Source organism: Capsaspora owczarzaki, assembly GCF_000151315.2.
Source record: "Capsaspora owczarzaki ATCC 30864 unplaced genomic scaffold supercont2.12, whole genome shotgun sequence".
Classification (NCBI taxonomy): Eukaryota; class Filasterea; order Ministeriida; family Capsasporidae; genus Capsaspora; species Capsaspora owczarzaki.
Window position 1 is genome coordinate 137,747 of NW_011887303.1, and position 17,967 is coordinate 155,713.

A 17,967-nucleotide genomic window follows, 5' to 3' on the forward strand; every position below is an offset into this window, starting at 1 on the left:
TTGCATTGCGCAGTCTTTTCTCTTCCTCCTCCTTTAGCCACAGTCTGTTCATCTTCCTCTTTTCGTTGAGTGTCTCGCTTGCCACACTCGCTCCGCTCACCATCTGCTGCACACCTCTGCACCCCTTTTGTTTTCATCTCCAGGATCCAACCACCATGCTGAGCGGCCTGGCCCGTACGCACTCTGCTGCTGCTGCTACTGCTGCGACGAGCACTGTGGCCCTGCGCGTCCACGCGTTGCGCAGCTCTCTCGGCTCGGCGCTCCAGCCGCGCTCTCTGGCCTCCTCTGCGATCGCCCGTGCCTCGCAGCAGGGCGTTCCTGGCGTGATTGCCGTGCGCCGCGAGAACAAGAACCGCTGGGAACGCCGCGCGCCCATCTCGCCCGCCAACGTGCGCACGCTGCTCGAAGCCCCGACTGCGCCAGGAACCCCGCCCGTGCGCGTCCTCGTCCAGCCGTCCAACCTGCGCGCCTTTGCAGACTCAGAGTATCAGAAGGTGCGTAGTAAGCCCACCCCTTCCCCCTTTCCCCTTTCCTCTGAGATTGCAGTCATTGTTGCACACTCTCAACCATTGAAAAGTGGAGCGATCAATCAAAAAAAAAAAAAAAAAAAAAAAAAAAAAAAAGTCACGCTTTTTTGTCGCAACTGAGACAACTGAGATTCAGAATTTGTTATGATCTAAGATCGTTCCACGAAGATACGAGTAATGGGTTGAAGTCTCTTGTTTCCCGATTATTCCTCTCATCCATAACAGAATTCACAACTGAGAGGAAAAAAAGAGAAAAAGAACACGCTGCGAGAAAAAAAAAAAAAAGATTCAAGCTGCGAAAACACTTTGCACTTTGATCAGATCAACATGCGCGATCGACTTGTGGATTGTTGAGCACTTTTGGTTTGAATTTTTGAGCCGACAAACTAACACACACTTCTTCTGCTTTGAACTGCACGACAATGAACAATAGGCCGGCGCCGTCATCACGGAGGACATTAGCCAGGCAAACCTGATCATCGGCGTCAAGGAGGTCCCTGTCAAGGAGCTGATTGCCGATCGCACATACATGTTCTTTTCGCACACGCACAAGGCTCAGCCGTACAACATGGGCATGCTTGACGCAATGCTGCAGAAGGTATTTGCGAGCTTTCTTTGAGTAGTTTGTTCTTTGTTTGAGAGACTGACCCGTTCTTTGGGAAAAACAAACAAAAAACACTGACTGCAACAGAACGTTCGCCTGGTCGATTACGAGCGAATGGTCGACGACAAAGCTGCCCGCGTTGTCAAGTTTGGCGATTATGCAGGCGTGGCGGGCATGATTGACTTTTTGCACCTCCTCGGCGATCGCTTCCTTGGGCTTGGCTATCACACTCCATTCCTGGTGAGTGCACGCTCGTCGCGGCGATATTTATTGGGGCCGTTATTTTTTTGTGGTGGTCTAACTCTTTGAACACTCTCCCAGTACGTCGGCTTTGCGCACAGCTACAACCGCATCGAGCACGCTCTTAAGGCCATCAACATGCTGGGGAAGGAGATTGCCACGAACGGCATTGCTCGCGACGTGGCGCCAGTCATTATTGGCTTCACTGGCGACGGCGCCGTCTCCCGCGGTGCTCGTCAAATGTTCAGCGCTCTGCCTCATAAGTGGGTGACGCCCGAGGAGCTTCCCGCCATTGTCAAGGCAAAAGGTGAGCCATTGACCGTTGTTTGCACGAGCTCATTTGAACAAACGGCTGACTCTGTGTCGTTCGCTCCGAACAGATCCTTACACCATCTACGCCGTGCTGATCAAGTCGAACGATTACATTGAGCCCATTGATGCAAACGCAACCTTTGATAAGCAGGACTACTACAAGAATCCCCAGAAGTACCGCTCCGTCTTCCACACCAAGGTTGGTAGCTCGTTACTGGTTGATCGAGATTTTGTCGAGCAGTCCAAAGACATGGCACACGGTTCCGCCAAAAAAAATTCACTGACCACGCCCTATTGCTTTGCTTGATCTCGTCAGATTGCCCCGTACTTGACTGCTGTGGTGAACGGCATCTACTGGGAACAAAAGTATCCTCGTTTGATGACCACCAAGCAGACCCAAGCCCTCGCTGCAGAGAAGAACCTGCGCATGATTGGCCTTGCAGACATTACGGCAGATCCCAATGTGAGACACGACGTGTAGTGCAGGCGCGGTCGTTTTTCGTTTTGTTCGGCGCGACGTTTGATCACTCACTTGTGGCACTGTAAACAGGGATCCTTTGAGTTTATGACCCGGTGCACGTCGATTGACGAGCCCTACTTGATCTATGACGTTGAGAAGAACGAGTCTCACACCAAGTGAGTGGTTGGTCATTTGCGTTGTCTTGTTTGAGGAAAAGCTTTTGCTGAGGCAAAAAGTGCTTTGATTTCGACAGCATGGAGGGCAAGGGCATCATGATTCTCTCTGTGGACAATCTGCCTGCCGAGCTGCCCATCGAGTCCAGCGAGTACTTTGGCGACCGTCTGACTCCGTTCTTGCGAAACTTGGTAAGTGTTCGGGTCGGGTCGGGTCGGCGTCCACTTTTTTGACGCACAGCGAGCCTGCATGCTCACCTCGGGCTTGCGTTTTGCCAACCGCGCTTTTTTTCTTTTGGGTGGCTTTAGTCTCTTTCCGATGGCCTCAAGCCGTTCCAGCAGCAAACTGAGCTCGATCCGGTTGTCCGTCGAGCTGTCATCACAGCCAACGGCTCCCTCACGCCAAACTTTGCGTACATTTCGCAGCTTCGTGCTGCCTACCGTGCGCGCCAAAAGAAAATCCTGCTGCTCGGCTCAGGCTTGGTCGCAACTCCGCTTGTCGACTACCTCAAGCGCTTCCCAGACACCATTGTGACTGTTGGTAAGCCGACAAGCCTTGGAAAAATGAAGCAGCGCGTGTGTGTACTGTTTGGCACTCACCCTGAAATGCATCCCAACACAGCCAGCGTTGTTGAAGCTGAGGCGAAGGCTTTGGCCGGTGACCATCCTCAAGTGTTTGCCAAAGCGCTCGACGTCAGCAACAAGCCGGCACTGGAACGCTTGGTGATGGATCATGATCTCGTCGTCAGGTAATTACTTCTATTGCTGCCATGTTCTTTTTTATGCGTGGAGCGTACACACACACAGGAAGAGGCTCACGCACACACACACACACACACACACACACACACACACACACACACACACACACACACACACACACACACACACACACACACACACACACACACACACACACACACACACACACACACACACACACACACACACACACACACACACAGGAAGAGGCTCACGCGTTTTGTTGATCGAATTTCTTTTTTAGCTTCATCCCGGCCACCATGCACGTCCCTGTCGCTGAGGTCTGCATCCAATTGCGCAAGCACATGGTGACAGCCAGCTACATTTCACCTGCGATGAAGGCGCTTGACGCGAGGTCGGTTTTCCAGTGTAGATTGCGTGTTGAACTTTTGATTTTGATTTTGACTTTAACTTGGTCTCGACGTTTGCCATCGACAGCGCCAAGGCAGCTGGTATTACGATTCTCAACGAGATCGGCCTCGATCCTGGTATTGATCATCTGTCCGCGATGAAGATTATCGATGAAGCCAAGGCGGCTGGCGACAAGGTTGGTGGTGGCGTTTCCGACACGACTTGCATTCTTTTGCATTGCTACAACAAACCCTCTCACCTGATTGTTCAATGACCCTGCCCCTTTGTTTATATCTTCTTCCCTGTTGTGCTTTTGCTTCGCTTCGGTAGGTCACCTCGTTTGTGTCATGGTGCGGCGGCCTGCCTGCGCCTGAAAACAGCAGCAACCCGCTTGGTTACAAGTTCAGCTGGAGCCCGCGCGGTGTCTTGCTGGCTGGTCTGAACGCCGCTCGGTTCCGGCGCAACAAGCAGTTGGTCGAGATTGCCTCTGGCCAGCTCTTCCGCCACGCCGAACCCGTCGACATCTACCCTGGCTACGCGCTCGAGGGCCTTGCCAATCGCGACTCTCTGTCCTACGCCGACACGTACACCATTCCGGACGTTGACACCATGTTCCGCGGCACTCTTCGCTTCAAGGTGCGGGTTGTGTGTGGTTTTGGTTGTTTTTGGGCGACATTCTGGATTCTCGGTGTTTTTGACTCACGCCTTCTCCGTATCGATTTCTTTTCAGGGCTTTTCTGTCCTCATGTCTGCGTTGCACTCAATTGGCTTGTTTGACGTCACTCCCAACGAGCAACTCGCGCAAAACCAAAGCAAAACTTGGGTAAGTTTCGGTTCTTCGACAATTGCTTCCAATGGGACGCGAAACACTCACTCACGTTGTCACTTTGACAGCGCGAGGTCATGCAGACTTTGATTCCTGCCGGACAGCGCACCGGGGACATCCAGTCTTACTTTGTCGACAAGGTTGTGGCGGCTCATCCTGGCTTGGATCAGCGTGAGCTGCAGCGCATCATTGACGCCTTCTCGTGGTTTGGTCTCTTCTCAGACCAACCCGCAGGTCTCCGTGGCACGTACTTGGACACGCTCTGCGAGCTGCTACAGCGTCGGTTGGCGTATGGCAAGGGCGAGCGCGACATGGTTTTGCTCCACCACGACATTTTGATTGCTCGTGCCGGCAAGAAGACGCCCGTAAGTTGTTTGTTTTTGCGCTAGGGACCGAACGTGGATGTGTAAATTGCGTTTGTGCTCACGTATCGATCTATCGCTTCCCGGCCTGACAGGAGCGTCGTCAATCCACTCTGATTGCTTACGGCGATCCGAACGGATACACTGCGATGGCCAAGACTGTCGCCCTTCCTGCCGCCATTGCGGCTTACTCCATCTTGGACGGCACGATCAAGCGTCGAGGCGTTCTTGCCCCTGTCAACAAGGACATTTACGAGCCGCTGTTGACCAAGTTGGAAGCCGAAGGCATCGAGTGCATCGAGCGCACCATCTAGTCATTCGTCATAAAGTGGTTGTTTTGATGTCAACGTTCATACATTCGAATTGGGATTGTGAAATAATGGGCTGGCGGCGGGAGGGAGCGTCCTGCTGAATGACAGCAAGTGACCAACGGGGCCAAAGCACAACAAGATGTGGATGATGGGACTTTTGTAGGGAACGGAGGTACATGATACAACAAGAAAACAACGAGCTCAAAACCAATAACAAAATTTGCGTGACCCATGGAATCACTTGCGACCACGCGTGGATTTTCCTCGAGTCGCCGCCTTGCCTCGGCCACCGCGAGCGGCGGACTTTCGAGGAGCCTCTTCCTCCTCATCCTCGTCCTCGTCGTCATCGGCTTCATCTTCTTCTTCGTCGTCGTCGTCGTCTTCTTCTTCTTCTTCCTCTTCATCTTCTTCGTCTTCCGCCTCGTCCTCATCGTCTTGGTCGCCAGACATGTCGGCGGTCATCAACTGCTGGACTTCGAGTGCTGTCTGCTTGGGAACAGTGCCTGGGACCAAGGAGTTGGCGTTGCTCAAATGCTCCAACGCCCGCGCTCGCCAAGCGTCAAATTCCTCGTCTGGGCACACGTCTGCCATGTGCACCGACGTGTTCATCAACTGCAGCAACATCATCACCCGAGAGAACAGGGGTTGAGTCCATTTTCCGGAAAAAAAAAACCAATGCCTATTTTCCATTTTCAGTTTTGCTTACATGTCGCTCAAGCCGCGCCTTCTCGGCGTTGGTCGAGCAAAGAGCAAGACCTCGAGTGAAGCACTTGACGGCTGAAAATAAAGAGCGAGCGGCACATCATGACATAGGGTGAGCGCTCGACCAGAAGAGCAAACGAAACAAAACACATCATTTACATACCCTCCGTAAGGTGACCTGCTGCAGAGTCTGCATCTTCAGCCTCGACGTGCGCGAGGCCAGCATCCGTCAGCGCTTGTCCCATGATGGTCAGCAATGAAAGCCGGTTGCCGTCCACTGCATCAAATCTCCGTTAGAACACAGTTTTCAACAGTTTTCAAAACCAATAGACGTTGCAGCTTTTCTTACGGTCAAGAGCAACGCTTGCAATATCACGAGACTTCAGTGCAATTTCTTCACGCTCCTCGACGGGCAGGTAGGTCGAGTAGTGGTGCAAGGCGCTGGCAAACTCTTCGAGGAAACTGACATCATTCACAGTTGCAGTCTTGCGAGTCATTGCAGTCGCATGATCCGGCACCGAGGTGGCTGGGGTTTTGCCAGGTCGCGCATACAGCCCGTCGACAATGTCAAACGCACGGCGCACGAGAACCATGTCTCGTTGTTCTTTGCTGTGCGACGGAGCCTGGAGAAGCGATTCCTCGTCCGCAATTGCCTGAATGATGTCAGAGTGCCAACACAGAGTTCCATTTGGTTGGTGTGTCGCACCAACGCACATGTACACCAACACAAAAAATCAATGACAAACAATTTTCCAAACCTTATGCACGAGCGTTTGGCTCAAGCCTTGCATGGACGCTTGATCTTCCGGATTCAGTTGCAACGCGTGCTCAAAGTGGGAAATGGCATCGTCAAAGTACCGTTGCTCGCCCAGCAATCCGGCGAGCTGGGACCAACACAAGCCCAGATAAAAGTAGTGCTGGAGGATGAAATGCAAGGCGTCAGTTGTCATTCCATTGCATGTTTGCAGAGTTCGTGGCGGCTGCGTGATATGCATACCTTATAGGTGATGGGTGTAGCATCAGGAACACCAGCTTCACTCTCTTGAATCTCGCCATGAAGCTCGTGCGTGGCGCCCTGCAAGAGTTTCATCGCCACATCGGTCGCGCCGGCCGCTACCAAAGGTTCGGCAAAAAGCAAGTGAGTATTCATTCTATGACTTGAGTTGCTTTACCACAAGTCCCACTTTGCTCAAAACTCACCGAGCTCTGCCATGGCTGTCTTGAACAATGCAATGCCATCGGAATCGCCATCAGCAACGTTCACTGCCACGTCCTGTCCGACCAAAAACAGTAAAAATTCACAACAGATCAAAAGTCAGAGGGTAGACCAACCATGCAAGCACGTGTGTGTGTGTGTGTGTGTGTTCACCACAGCGACCGCGTCATGACAAAAAAAATGAGGATGTTTCCGAGCTGCTAAGAAACCACGCCTTCTTTTGTGTTTGTTTTGTTCTTGATTTGTTCCCATTTGCGTTCTCAACCCCACCGCACCCCAATATACATGCCATGCGATGTCTGCTCCTCAATCTATGCGAGGTCAATCTGCCAATGCTTGCTCGCTCGCTCGGTGTGACGCGGGGGATTTTGTTTCCTACTTTTGTTTCAAATCCCGCTGAAGAAGTGTCGTTTCGGCGTTTCCCACATCACATCACCTCCCTTCGTCCCCTTTGTCCGAGCCGCTTCACTCAGGATACCATTCACTTGGTCGGCAGTTTTTTGTTCCGCGCCCCCCCCCCTCCGAGTCGTGTGAAGCGAAAGGGGAGAACGAGGTCCCTTACAGCGTGGTTTGCGTCGCTCGCTGCCTCGTCGTGGTCTGCGCTGTGACCGTTCGTTGCGCGGCTGGCTGCTGCGTGGGACGACGTTGCATGGCTCACTGCGACCACTGCGGCTGCGGCTGCTGCGGCGTCGGCGTCCGAGCTGGTGCGCGCGACCTTGCTCACTGCGCCATTGCCACTACTGCCACCGCTCGTCGTCGTCGTCGTCGTCGTCGTCAAAGCCGTCGCCGCGCGTTCATCCAGCAGCTCGGCAGCCGCAACGTCCGAATGTGTGCGCTTGCTGCGGAGTCCCGTCGGTCGACTCGAGCTCTTTGTGCTGCTCATTCGCGCGGAAATAAAAAAAAAATGTGAGAAAGTGAAAATGTAAGACTGTCTCAGAAAAACAAAAAGGCCAACGACGACGAGGGTTTCTCAGAAAGCCCAAGAGACTCATCATCATCATCATCATGGTTTAAACAAGTTCATTCATCACACGCTGTGGTGCTACGAAAGGAGGGGTAGGGGAGGGCAGAGGAGGGAAGCGAAGGGAAGAGATTCTGAGCAAATCAGACGAGAGATCCGTTGCTTTGCTTTGTCTGCCATGTTCGATTATCCCCCCCTCCTCCCACCACAACCTCCCCAAATGCCCTTCCATTCTCCATTCTCGTTCTCAGTTTCCCAAGTCTTATTCCCCATTTCTACGAGCCACTCCTTCTTACCCATCGAACCCATACGTCGAATGCCGCCATCGCCGACCGCAACCTCAGCCTCGGCCGCTGCTGCTGGTTCTTTATCATCCACCTCATCGGCAACTGCTGCCTCTGCCTCAGCCTCGTCCGCGACCCTGCCGGACAAGCCATCCGCGAGTAGTGCATCGGGCTGGGCGGCGACCGGCGAGGTCCTTGCGCGGTCCATTGCGCGCATCCCGCATCCGCCGCTCTGGCTGCCAGTCAGCGCAAGTCTCTTTGCAGGAGGCGTCGTCGTGTACCACGTCCTCTTCACATACGGCCTGTCGACAGCCATCTTTGCCTACCACCCGTTGCTCATGGCCATCGGGGTACGCCCAGCACATGTTGACATTCTGAGAATTAGCAAACTCACTTGACATGTCTCAGATTATTTTTGAAGGTCGCTCATTTCATTTCATTTCATTATGTGTGTATGTGTATGTGTATGTGTGTTTGTCGCTGTTTGGTAGTACTTTATGTTGCTCTTGCCAGCTTCACACTTTCTGGGCAGATACTCGCCGCTGCCGCAAGGCCAAGCAAGCTTCCCAAGAGCGCGCAAGGTGAACTGGCATTGGATTGCAATGGCCGTGGCGATGGTTGCCATTGTCGGTGGGTTTTACGCCATCTACGAATCGCGCACCAGAAACAACAAAATCCACTTCAAGTCGTGGCACGCCAAGATTGGCGTCGCTGCGATCGTCTTTGCCATCGTGCAGGGCTTCTCGGCGCTGCCAATGCGATTCCCAAATCTCCGACCTGCTGGCTTTGATATGGGCCAGAACGTGCGCCTTCACCGCATCTGGTCGGTTGTCGTCCTTGCCGCAACGGCCGTCTGTCTGATTCTGAGCTTTTTCACCGGCTGGTTTCTCCGGAACTCGTCGCTATCCATGGCACTCGTTATGGTCTTGTGCGTTGTTGTGACTGTCGGCTCTGCGTGCCGCTCGGCATTGAGGTTGTAGATCCGATTCATCTGGAAATCAAACGTTGAATGTCAACTGACCAAGACGTGCCATCAACATCCTCACCTGCCATTGCTTTTGCCAGTCTGTGCGCGATTGATTCATTGATTGATTGGCGCGCCAGCGAGTGCGCAATGTGGCAGTGTTTTTTTGTACAACATCATGCTTATTCAGTTATTCATCGGATGGCAAAGCAGTGTTCACACTTCCGGCAGCAGGGACATGCTATAGTATTCAAGCCACTGGAATCATCTCTTGTCGTAAATCTTAAACCGCATCACAAGGTAGGCCAGGATCCGCCAGAAAATCCAAAACACGGACAGGGCCAAAAAATTAATCCACAAGTTGTCGTTGAGAGACTCTGGACCAAAGCCCCAAGCAGAGAGAATGTCGTCTGGCGGGAATGGATAGGATACAGTCGTGGACGAGACGCAGCAGACGGTAGTGCCATTCAGATTCACCACAATCTGCGGAAAAGCAGGATGTTGCACCAAATCACAGTTAGAGATGCGCTGTAGGCTATACTTTCAAAGATCAGCGTCATACATCTTGGCAGGGAGTGGTCGGAACGAAACACGCGTAGCAATCGGACGTTTGGGTGTAGTCGTTTTGGCCTTGAAAGTTGTTAATGGCCAAGCCATTGAGCGCATAGTTCAGGAAGGACTGTGTGTGTGTGGGGGGGGGGAGGGTGTGTATTCAGATGGTTAGCGCACAGCACGACGCGCAGGTAGTAGCATCAACGTACGATAACATAGGCCCAGATAAAGTAATCCGGAATCAGCGGCTTTTGAACGTAAAATCCTACAACGCATGACGGGTCAGCACGCACGCTCCACCGTGCATTTATGTGCCATCGGTAACTCACCCGAGAACAAGAACGACAGCAAAATGATGGGGAAGATGGCGATATTGGCGCTCTCAAAGTCAGCCGACCCCGCCGCGATAGCCTTGATGAAAGCCAGCGGTTTACAAAAAGTCAGCAACGCCATTCCCAGCGCCTCACGCACAAACTTCCGCAACCATCACTACCTGACTCATCGCCAGAGCTGCATCCGTCAAGACCAGCAAGAACAGCACAAACGTAAAGAAGGCGCCTGCTGTCGATTTGAGTCCCGTCGACCAGTATAGCACGACCGACCACAGCAGTACTTGCAACAGGTTGAATGGCATGTCGGAGATGACATTGGCCCAATACCAAGACGAAACTGTGAAGCGAAGCGTTGGGAATCAAGTCGAAATAAGGGCATCTTCAGCACAAACTGCGACCATCTAACCAACCTTGGTACGTGGCGGCGTGTCTCTCGCGCAAGAAGAACGGACGACTCATCAGTGCTGCATACGATTTCAATCAGCAAGACGACACGACACATCGCATCTTGAAACCTGGTGCATCACCAAGAAACTCACAGAATCCAATAAACGCCAAAGCACCGAATGCAAACACTTGAACTGAAAACTGGAGGATGGACACCATGTTGTACACACCCGCTGACGTATGCGGCTGGTTGGAAAACAACGTGCCAAGCACAATGTTGAGAAACACGATGCGTAGAAATCGCGCCGAAAGATAGTACTTGTCGCGACACTTTTCCCACCAGAACCGCTCGAGAAGCACGACAAAGTTGTGCCACGCCGAGTTGACAAAGCGAACAGGCTCGTGTTCTTTCTGGCTTGCGTCCACTGCAGATGCTGCAGCAGTCTGCCGAGCAGAAATGAGGCGTTGCTCGGCCAAGTTGGAACGGCGGTATTCGTCGGCGAAAAAGCCGGCGCTCACTTCGGGACCTTCCACAGTTCTAGCGTGCTGTCCTGTTCCAGGCCCCGTGACAGCAACTGTGAACAAAAAGGGAAGCGAGAGAGGCAGAGGGGGGACGGGGTACGTGTGAGCATCATCTCCATCAAACTCAACGTCTGCATGCATGCAACAGCCCAAAAAGCGTTACTGATGTAGTCTGCTGGGTTGGATCCCGGAACAAACTTGAATCCGAGCTTTTCAAAGTAGGGCACAGTGTTTGGAATCGAGCCCAGATACACCACCTCGCCCTTAACGAGCAGCAGCAGGCGATCAAAGAGGTTGAAAACATCCTCGCTGGGTTGGTGGATGGTGCAGATGATGCTGCGTCCACGATCGGCAATTTTGCGCACTGCACTCATCACCTCGTACGAAGTCGCCGAGTCGAGACCAGTGGTGGGTTCATCGAGAAACAGCACGCGACAGTCCGTGATGAGCTCAATGCCAATGTTGACTCGCTTTGCTTGGCCACCAGAGATGCCGCGAATGGTAGCGCTACCAATGACAGAGTCTGCACACCTCTGCAGCCCAAGAACGTTGATGACATAGTCGACCTGCGTGCAGTTCAGAGCAACAGGTTCAGCAACAAAAGTTGGCAGAGACATGTTCGACAAGTTGACGACAAGCAAGACCAGTGCCTTACGCGATCGGTGCGTTGCTCGTGAGTTGTGCTGGACGGCAGGCGAAGCCGAGCCGTGTACATGAGGAGCTCGCGCACAGTCAGAGCTCCAAGGAGGGTGTCTGTTTGCTCGACATAGCCGATAATTCGATGCAGCTCCTTGGTCATCGGCTTGTTGTTGTACAGCAGGTCGCCTTGGATCACACCGGATGTCTTGCGGCCTGCCAGGACATCCAACAATGTCGACTTGCCGGCGCCAGATGGGCCCATGAGTGCCGTCAATGTTCCTGGGCGAATGACGCCAGAGACGTTTTTCAGCAGCACCTTGTCCTGCATCTCGGGCTTTGGGAGTCCGCGGCAGGTGATTCCCTTGATTTTCTCCTTGAACGTGAGCTTGCGGACGGGAACCTGGACGGTGTAGCTGACATCGACAAATCTGGGATGGAGGAGGACGGAGTATGAGAGGAACAGTTGCATCAACCAGAACATAAAAAAAAAAACAATTCAGCGGACTTGGCCCCCGTCGAGCTTGAAATCGTCAGCAAAGACATGCCAGTACGATACACGGGAGATGCTCTAATTGGCGGGAAAAAATGCGCCGCATTTCACTCGACGCCAGCGATAACTGTGAACGAGCACCGTTCGCGAGAGTTTGTTTTCTTATGGACCCCTCAATTCGCATGATGGAGCGGAAAATCGTTCCTTTTTTGATAGACATTGCAATGAAATGACTCTACGCTTACGCAATGGTGATGGGCGCATCGTCGTCGGAGGCGAGGTGCACTGCTACAGATGCATCGGGATTGACGGCGTTCTCGTTGTTCCTGTCAGGGTCGCTGCCACTGGGCGGAGTCGAGTCAGCCATCTCGCCCTGTTGGCTGAGTTCCTCCGGGTTGGTATCATCAATGGCACTGACAGGTGCCGGCGGCGGGGCTTTGGTGAACGTGGCGGGGGCGGAGGGGATGTCCGGGGCTGTCGGCGTTGATTGTCCGAGTTGGTCGTGGTGGTGCGTGCTGCTGCCCTCGCCTTTGTCTCTGAGGGAGCTCGAGCGCACCGGCGCCTGCATCTCCAGGTCCGATCGAGTCTCGGACAGCGCAGGCGGCATCAGGCTGGAGAGGTTGTTGTTGGGGTGTTTAGGGTTTTGTTGTTGTTTGTTCCGAGAAGTGGAGCTGGATTGTGGAGGTCTGCTGCTCCAACCAAACAATAAAATCGGACGGAGTGTATTCGCTTTCCAACTAGATCTAGACTGTATGGTTGATCTGTCTGACTTTTATAAAAATTCACTCCGCGTGAAAGCAGTTCAAGTGCTTCGTGACATGGGAAACCGTTTCGACAACAACGGCAGCAGCGGCTTTGATTTGATTACAGTCTCCGAGATGAGCAAGGCGCTGGTCAATACGAATGCTCGGAGAAATTGACTTCTGTCAATTCGAGCCTCGAGCTTGTGATAATCCTGCCAGCGAGTCATCCTGTCGTCCGACAAATGCGCGCGGGTTGGCAGGTTCAAGTTCGACCCAGCAAGTTTCACTACAATGTGGTGTTTGAATCGCTTTATGTTGGCTATGTCTAACGCCACGCTTTCAAGCTTTGGGGGAACTGCATGCCCTCCCGCTCCTTGACTAGTGAGCTCCGTCCCATCGAGCGCAGCCAACACGCTCGCCAATTTCCTGAGTTGTTCCTTTTCGTAGATCTGCAGCTCGAGCTTTGATTTCATTGGTTGCTGCTTCTTTTGTGCTTTCTTAATAAATTTACGACTACATGAGTTAGTTCACTCCAGTTTTCACACACATACACACCAATGTCGGCTGGCAAGCTTCCCCAACTCATCGGCTACGGCATTGACGCAGTTGCGCGCGTCCTCCCCTGCGAGGCGTTCGTCAACTCGTATCTGCAGACTCTCACTGTCGGCAAGCTCACCGTCATCTCCCCTTCTGGCGCGACCACGGTAAGAAGAATAGCAACAACAAGCATCACAGTAGAAAAATAAAAAAAACAAAATCACACAAAATGATCACAAAATCTAATCTTAAAAGATTCAAAAAAAAAAAAAAAAAAAAAAAAAAGAAGGAAAAAAAAAATCGTCACAATCGAGATGTTTTCTCTGTGATTCCGTTGGTTTTTCCCCACAAAGCGACACGACGAGTTCCAATCGTTTGACAATGACAGAGTAATGCGCCGAGTCCAATCCAATCCAATTGCAGCATGGTTGAGCCACCGTATTGGCGTCCCCTTGACCAGCGAGAGAGGAGAGAGGGTTGAAGGTTGCGCAAAAAAATTCGTCTTTTTTTTTTTTTTTTTTTTTTTTATCGAACTGTGAAGCTGTGCGAATTTTGCGATTTTGACGATGATTGGATCGCTGTTCCTGACCTTCGCACGCGAGTCAGCCAGCGATGGATTGACGCGTTGAACGAACGAATGAACGAACGAATGAATGAACGAATGAACGAATGAACTGACGTCAAATCACCAAAAGAAAGGAAATGGGAAAAAAAAAGAAAAAAAAAGAAGGAATTTTGCCGTGTTTTGTATTTTTATTGCTTTTTCCACATCCTTTTCGTTGTGATTTCAGAGTTCCGACGTAGTTCTTGAGCAAAAACAAAGTGCGTTTCGCTTCCGTGTTCGGCTGCAGCTGCTCATCACTGTGCTGGTCGTTCCGAACGAACGATGAAAAAAAAAATCCCAATTCCACAACACGACCTTTTTTTTTTTTTTTTTTTTTTTTTTTTTTTTTTTTTTTTTTGGTCGTTGTCGATTTTCACACTGTGCATCATCATCATCGTCATACGTGTTGTGCGTTTATAACTCACAACTGATCATCAAAACGAACGAACGAACAAACAAACGAACATAAAAAAAGCACAGAGTTTGTAAAATGGGGGAAAAAAAAAAGAAGGAAATTAAGTGGAAGGCGAACGTGTCACTGACAGCAGTTGCGAGTGATCATTGGACGACGAAGCCCGCCCGCACGCGCCTCAGACAAAAATCAAGAGAGAGAGAGAGAGAGAGTTGGAACGAACAAGGGAGGCGGGGGAGGGTGATTGAGGTATTCATGACGATCATGATGAATCAGAGAGAGAGAGAGAGAGAGAGAAGAGAGAGCGAGAGAGAAGAGAGAGAGAGAGACACTGTGGGAGAAAAAACTGTGAGACTGGGATGAACTCGTGCACGTTGCTCCCATTACGATGGAACGTGATGACCATGAGAGATCGACAAGAGAGAGAGAGAGAGAGAAAGCGAGAGAGATCATCCAACAAGAGACAGAGAACGCAAGAGGACCGGATCACTTAACCCAATCGAAATCATGAACGCAGCCACACTTTGTATCACACTTTGGAAATGACTCACTCACTTGGAACAAAAACAGGTCTATGGCGATGCCAACGAGAAGGTCTTCAAGGCAACCCTCACCATCAAGAACGCCAACTTTTACAAGCGCTCGGCACTCAAGGTGAAAAAAACAGGACAACTCTTTGTGCATCTTTATTGACATGCACTCAACTTGTTGCTCCTGCAGGAATCGATCGGCCTCGGCGAGTCGTTCATGGACGGCGACTGGGAGTGCGACGACCTCGTCTCGTTCTTTTGCATTGTCGTCGAGAACATCAAGGCCGGCAAAAAGTACAACAACAGCCTGGTTGGCCGCGGTATCAACACTGCCGTTGCCTCTGCCACCGGCTGGCTGGTAAGTGTTGTCGTCGTCGTTGTGATTTTTGTCTTTTTCCTTTCCCTCCATCTTTCCCCGATCGACTCAAAATTCCGTCAAAAAAACGTACAATGACAGCGATGGCTGATGACCAACAGCCCTTCGCTCTCCCTTGCGAACGTCCAAGCACACTACGACCTCGGCAACGACTTTTACCAACTGTGGCTTGACAAGTGAGTTTGCCTTGCTGCTGCTGCTGCTGCTACTTCTGCTTCAACTTCTGCTCTCAAACATCACACGCGCCATTTCTCACGATTCGACTTTTTTTGTCTCAGGGACTTTATGGCTTACACTTGCGCCCTCTACCTCACCCCCAAGGACACCCTGGAGAAGGCACAGGCAAACAAAATCCACCTCATTATCAAAAAGCTCCAGCTCAAGCAGACCGACCGCTTGCTCGACCTCGGTTGCGGCTGGGGCGGCCTCGCCCTGGAGGCTGCTCGCAAGGTCGGCTGCCGCGTCCTGGCTGTCAACCTCTCCAAGGAGCAGATTGAGTTTGCTCGCAAGCAGGCTGCCAAGGAGGGCTTGTCCCACCTCTGCGAGTTCCGTCACGCCGACTACCGCACCATCAACCCGGAGGCGGACGGTTTGTTTGACAAGATCAGCTCGGTCGGCATGCTCGAGCACGTCGGTCACTACGACTTGCCCACCTTCTTTGCCACCTGCAACCGCGCGCTCAAGCCGAACGGCATCCTCGTGACCCACTGCATCACCTACATTGACTCGCGCTACGAGCAGTACCTCAAGGAGACTGACTTTACCAAGATTTACATCTTCCCTGGCTCGGACATTCCCTCGCTCACCGCTCTCATCAACGCCGCCACTGCCTCTGCCTGGACTGCCGAGCACGTCGAAAACCTTGGCTTCAACTACGGCTTGACCTGCCGCGAGTGGCGTCGCCGCTACAATGCCAAGATCCAGGAGGTCGAGGCCATGGGCTACCCCAAGTCCTTCCAGCGCATGTTTGACTTTTACCTTGCATGGTATGTTGAATTTGTCCCGGGGAAGCGGAGGCGGGAAAGAGTAGTTGGTCTGGGGCTGGAAATTGTTAGTCAGAATTTTGGGAGGTTTTTTTTTTCAAGCTCACATTGCTTGCTTCTCCCCTGCACCTTTGATTCCCGTTTTGAACACTTTCACAGGGCCGAGGCTGCGTTTGTCAGCAAAAATTTGCACTTGCACCAGGTGATCTGGAAGCGCCCGGCGTCGGATTCTGGCTACCCTGTTGCCACAAACTTTGTGCCCCTTCACGGCCACCGTGAGTCCATCGAATAAGGCAAATGCGGTCATTGGTTCTCTAGCACTGTCATAGACATTGATTCTGATTGCCTGTCGACTGGCGACACGATTTGTTTGTGCGAGTATTTTGCTATGAATGGTTTTGTTTTGCATAGTCTCTTTTTCTTTGTTTGAATTTGTTTCGCTTTTTCAGCATCAGAATATACGGTAGTAGTTTTTAACATGGGGCTTTTCTTTGCGTCGTGAGCTTGGATAACACAACGAAACCATTCAGAGACGGAAACGGTGCATTCTATTCACAACGATGAACACGTTTTCGCACACAATCAAGACAAGTTTCGAAATACTGGGCCATCGACCCAACACAAAAAACTTGGAACAAATGTGTGTGCGCTTTTAGGCATTGACGTCGCGCGGTGGCTTGTTGGGCATCGGTGGGGGCTTGTTGGGCTTCGGGGGCAACCGGTTTGGGGCGGCCGGGATTTCTGTCATGGGCAGGCTCTCCTTTGGACGCTGCACAGCCTCTTTTTCCTTCTTGTCCTTTGGCTTGACGGTGCTGCGAGGGTCGACCCACTGCTCGCCGGCGAGACCTGCCCGCAGATACACCAGCGCAGTGATGTCGAGGTACGCGCCGCACAACACGGTGGGCATCTGGAAGAAACACGGGATGGACAAGCTGAAGCGGGGGATGTGTGAGTGATTTGCAGAGCACACAGAAAAAAGGGCGAGTCGAAAGGCAAGGATTGCTTCGTCGGAAACGTACCCAACGTAAAGAGCAAAGCGAACGTAGTAATTGCGACCGACAAACCGCATGGCAGTGATTGCTTTGGCAAGATATTGTTGGTAACTGGAATGAAGTGGAATGAAGGGACAGGAAACATGAGTGAAGTTATTCAACATTGCAAATCGTCGCTTGAATTTTCGCAAGCAGCAGCCTTACGGGCGCTCGGGGGTGGTGCCTCGTTGACGCTTGCCACGAGGGTACTCGAGCAGCGTGATTGCGACCGATGCAGCGCTGAATCCACGACCAAACGATTCCATGAGCTCAAAATGACCTGACAAAGGGCTGAAATGGAGGCGATTCGAGAAGACTGTTCTTACATGGCATAGTATCCATACTCCTTCTTGGGGTAGTACGTAGAAATGACTCCGCAAATGAACATGACTGCGGGCGAGGTTGAGTGAGCGCAATGCATGGAGCACGCGATGGCACGATAGTTTCAACAGCAATCGCCTTACTCGTTGCTGAGGCCAGCGCCTGCTGGTTGGCCCACATACACCACTCGATTTTACCCATGGTGAACTCGGTGCTGCTTCTTTTTGTGAAAAAGGCAAGGGGAGCCGAGGTCGCAACGAGAAATAGCAATGGGCGAGAGCTTGGAGCGTCGAGCTGGACGAAAAAAAAAAAAAAAACTGTAGGAAATCAAATCCGAGTGACATTCAATTGAAAGTGAGTTTTTTTGGGGGATTCAGCATAGTGACATTGGCAATGAGATTGGGAGCGGGATTGGGAGCGAGCGGTTGAATGGCTGTGGTTTGAGCGGTCTTT

The 17,967-nt window shown here is 51.9% G+C and overlaps 6 protein-coding genes across 6 annotated transcripts; 3 read left to right on the forward strand and 3 right to left on the reverse strand.

Moving 5' to 3' along the window:
- Window positions 1–11: 11 nt before the first annotated feature.
- On the forward strand, window positions 12–5,018 carry CAOG_06634 (lysine ketoglutarate reductase/saccharopine dehydrogenase). Its single transcript, XM_004344205.2, has 17 exons — window positions 12–42; window positions 144–494; window positions 961–1,125; window positions 1,219–1,371; window positions 1,453–1,678; window positions 1,752–1,882; window positions 2,000–2,146; window positions 2,234–2,319; window positions 2,397–2,508; window positions 2,626–2,857; window positions 2,939–3,065; window positions 3,323–3,433; window positions 3,517–3,625; window positions 3,760–4,065; window positions 4,160–4,252; window positions 4,324–4,620; window positions 4,713–5,018. Exons 2-17 carry the CDS (start codon window positions 156–158, stop codon window positions 4,929–4,931), a joined length of 2,853 nt encoding a protein of 950 aa, XP_004344255.1. The 5' UTR covers window positions 12–42; window positions 144–155; the 3' UTR covers window positions 4,932–5,018.
- A 50-nt stretch (window positions 5,019–5,068) lies between these two features.
- On the reverse strand, window positions 5,069–7,766 carry CAOG_06635 (hypothetical protein). Its single transcript, XM_004344206.2, has 8 exons — window positions 7,409–7,766; window positions 6,831–6,903; window positions 6,628–6,743; window positions 6,389–6,547; window positions 5,980–6,283; window positions 5,794–5,907; window positions 5,635–5,705; window positions 5,069–5,540 (listed from the first exon to the last, which is right to left on the reverse strand). Exons 1-8 carry the CDS (start codon window positions 7,727–7,729, stop codon window positions 5,166–5,168), a joined length of 1,533 nt encoding a protein of 510 aa, XP_004344256.1. The 5' UTR covers window positions 7,730–7,766; the 3' UTR covers window positions 5,069–5,165.
- A 289-nt stretch (window positions 7,767–8,055) lies between these two features.
- CAOG_06636 (hypothetical protein) lies at window positions 8,056–9,246 on the forward strand. Its single transcript, XM_004344207.2, has 2 exons — window positions 8,056–8,441; window positions 8,583–9,246. The coding sequence occupies exons 1-2, from the start codon at window positions 8,124–8,126 to the stop codon at window positions 9,069–9,071; spliced, it is 807 nt and encodes a 268-aa protein (XP_004344257.1). The 5' UTR covers window positions 8,056–8,123; the 3' UTR covers window positions 9,072–9,246.
- On the reverse strand, window positions 9,185–12,716 carry CAOG_06637 (ATP-binding cassette transporter sub-family G member 2c). The gene is made up of 10 exons (XM_004344208.2): window positions 12,223–12,716; window positions 11,504–11,915; window positions 11,012–11,414; window positions 10,479–10,901; window positions 10,350–10,403; window positions 10,101–10,276; window positions 9,937–10,018; window positions 9,817–9,872; window positions 9,618–9,734; window positions 9,185–9,538 (listed from the first exon to the last, which is right to left on the reverse strand). Exons 1-10 carry the CDS (start codon window positions 12,582–12,584, stop codon window positions 9,320–9,322), a joined length of 2,304 nt encoding a protein of 767 aa, XP_004344258.2. The 5' UTR covers window positions 12,585–12,716; the 3' UTR covers window positions 9,185–9,319.
- A 541-nt stretch (window positions 12,717–13,257) lies between these two features.
- Window positions 13,258–16,638, forward strand: CAOG_06638 (cyclopropane-fatty-acyl-phospholipid synthase). Its single transcript, XM_004344209.2, has 6 exons — window positions 13,258–13,424; window positions 14,844–14,927; window positions 14,994–15,161; window positions 15,261–15,355; window positions 15,458–16,165; window positions 16,322–16,638. Exons 1-6 carry the CDS (start codon window positions 13,278–13,280, stop codon window positions 16,452–16,454), a joined length of 1,335 nt encoding a protein of 444 aa, XP_004344259.1. The 5' UTR covers window positions 13,258–13,277; the 3' UTR covers window positions 16,455–16,638.
- A 6-nt stretch (window positions 16,639–16,644) lies between these two features.
- On the reverse strand, window positions 16,645–17,831 carry CAOG_06639 (hypothetical protein). Its single transcript, XM_004344210.2, has 5 exons — window positions 17,658–17,831; window positions 17,520–17,583; window positions 17,359–17,433; window positions 17,182–17,265; window positions 16,645–17,094 (listed from the first exon to the last, which is right to left on the reverse strand). The coding sequence occupies exons 1-5, from the start codon at window positions 17,713–17,715 to the stop codon at window positions 16,815–16,817; spliced, it is 561 nt and encodes a 186-aa protein (XP_004344260.1). The 5' UTR covers window positions 17,716–17,831; the 3' UTR covers window positions 16,645–16,814.
- Window positions 17,832–17,967: the final 136 nt, after the last annotated feature.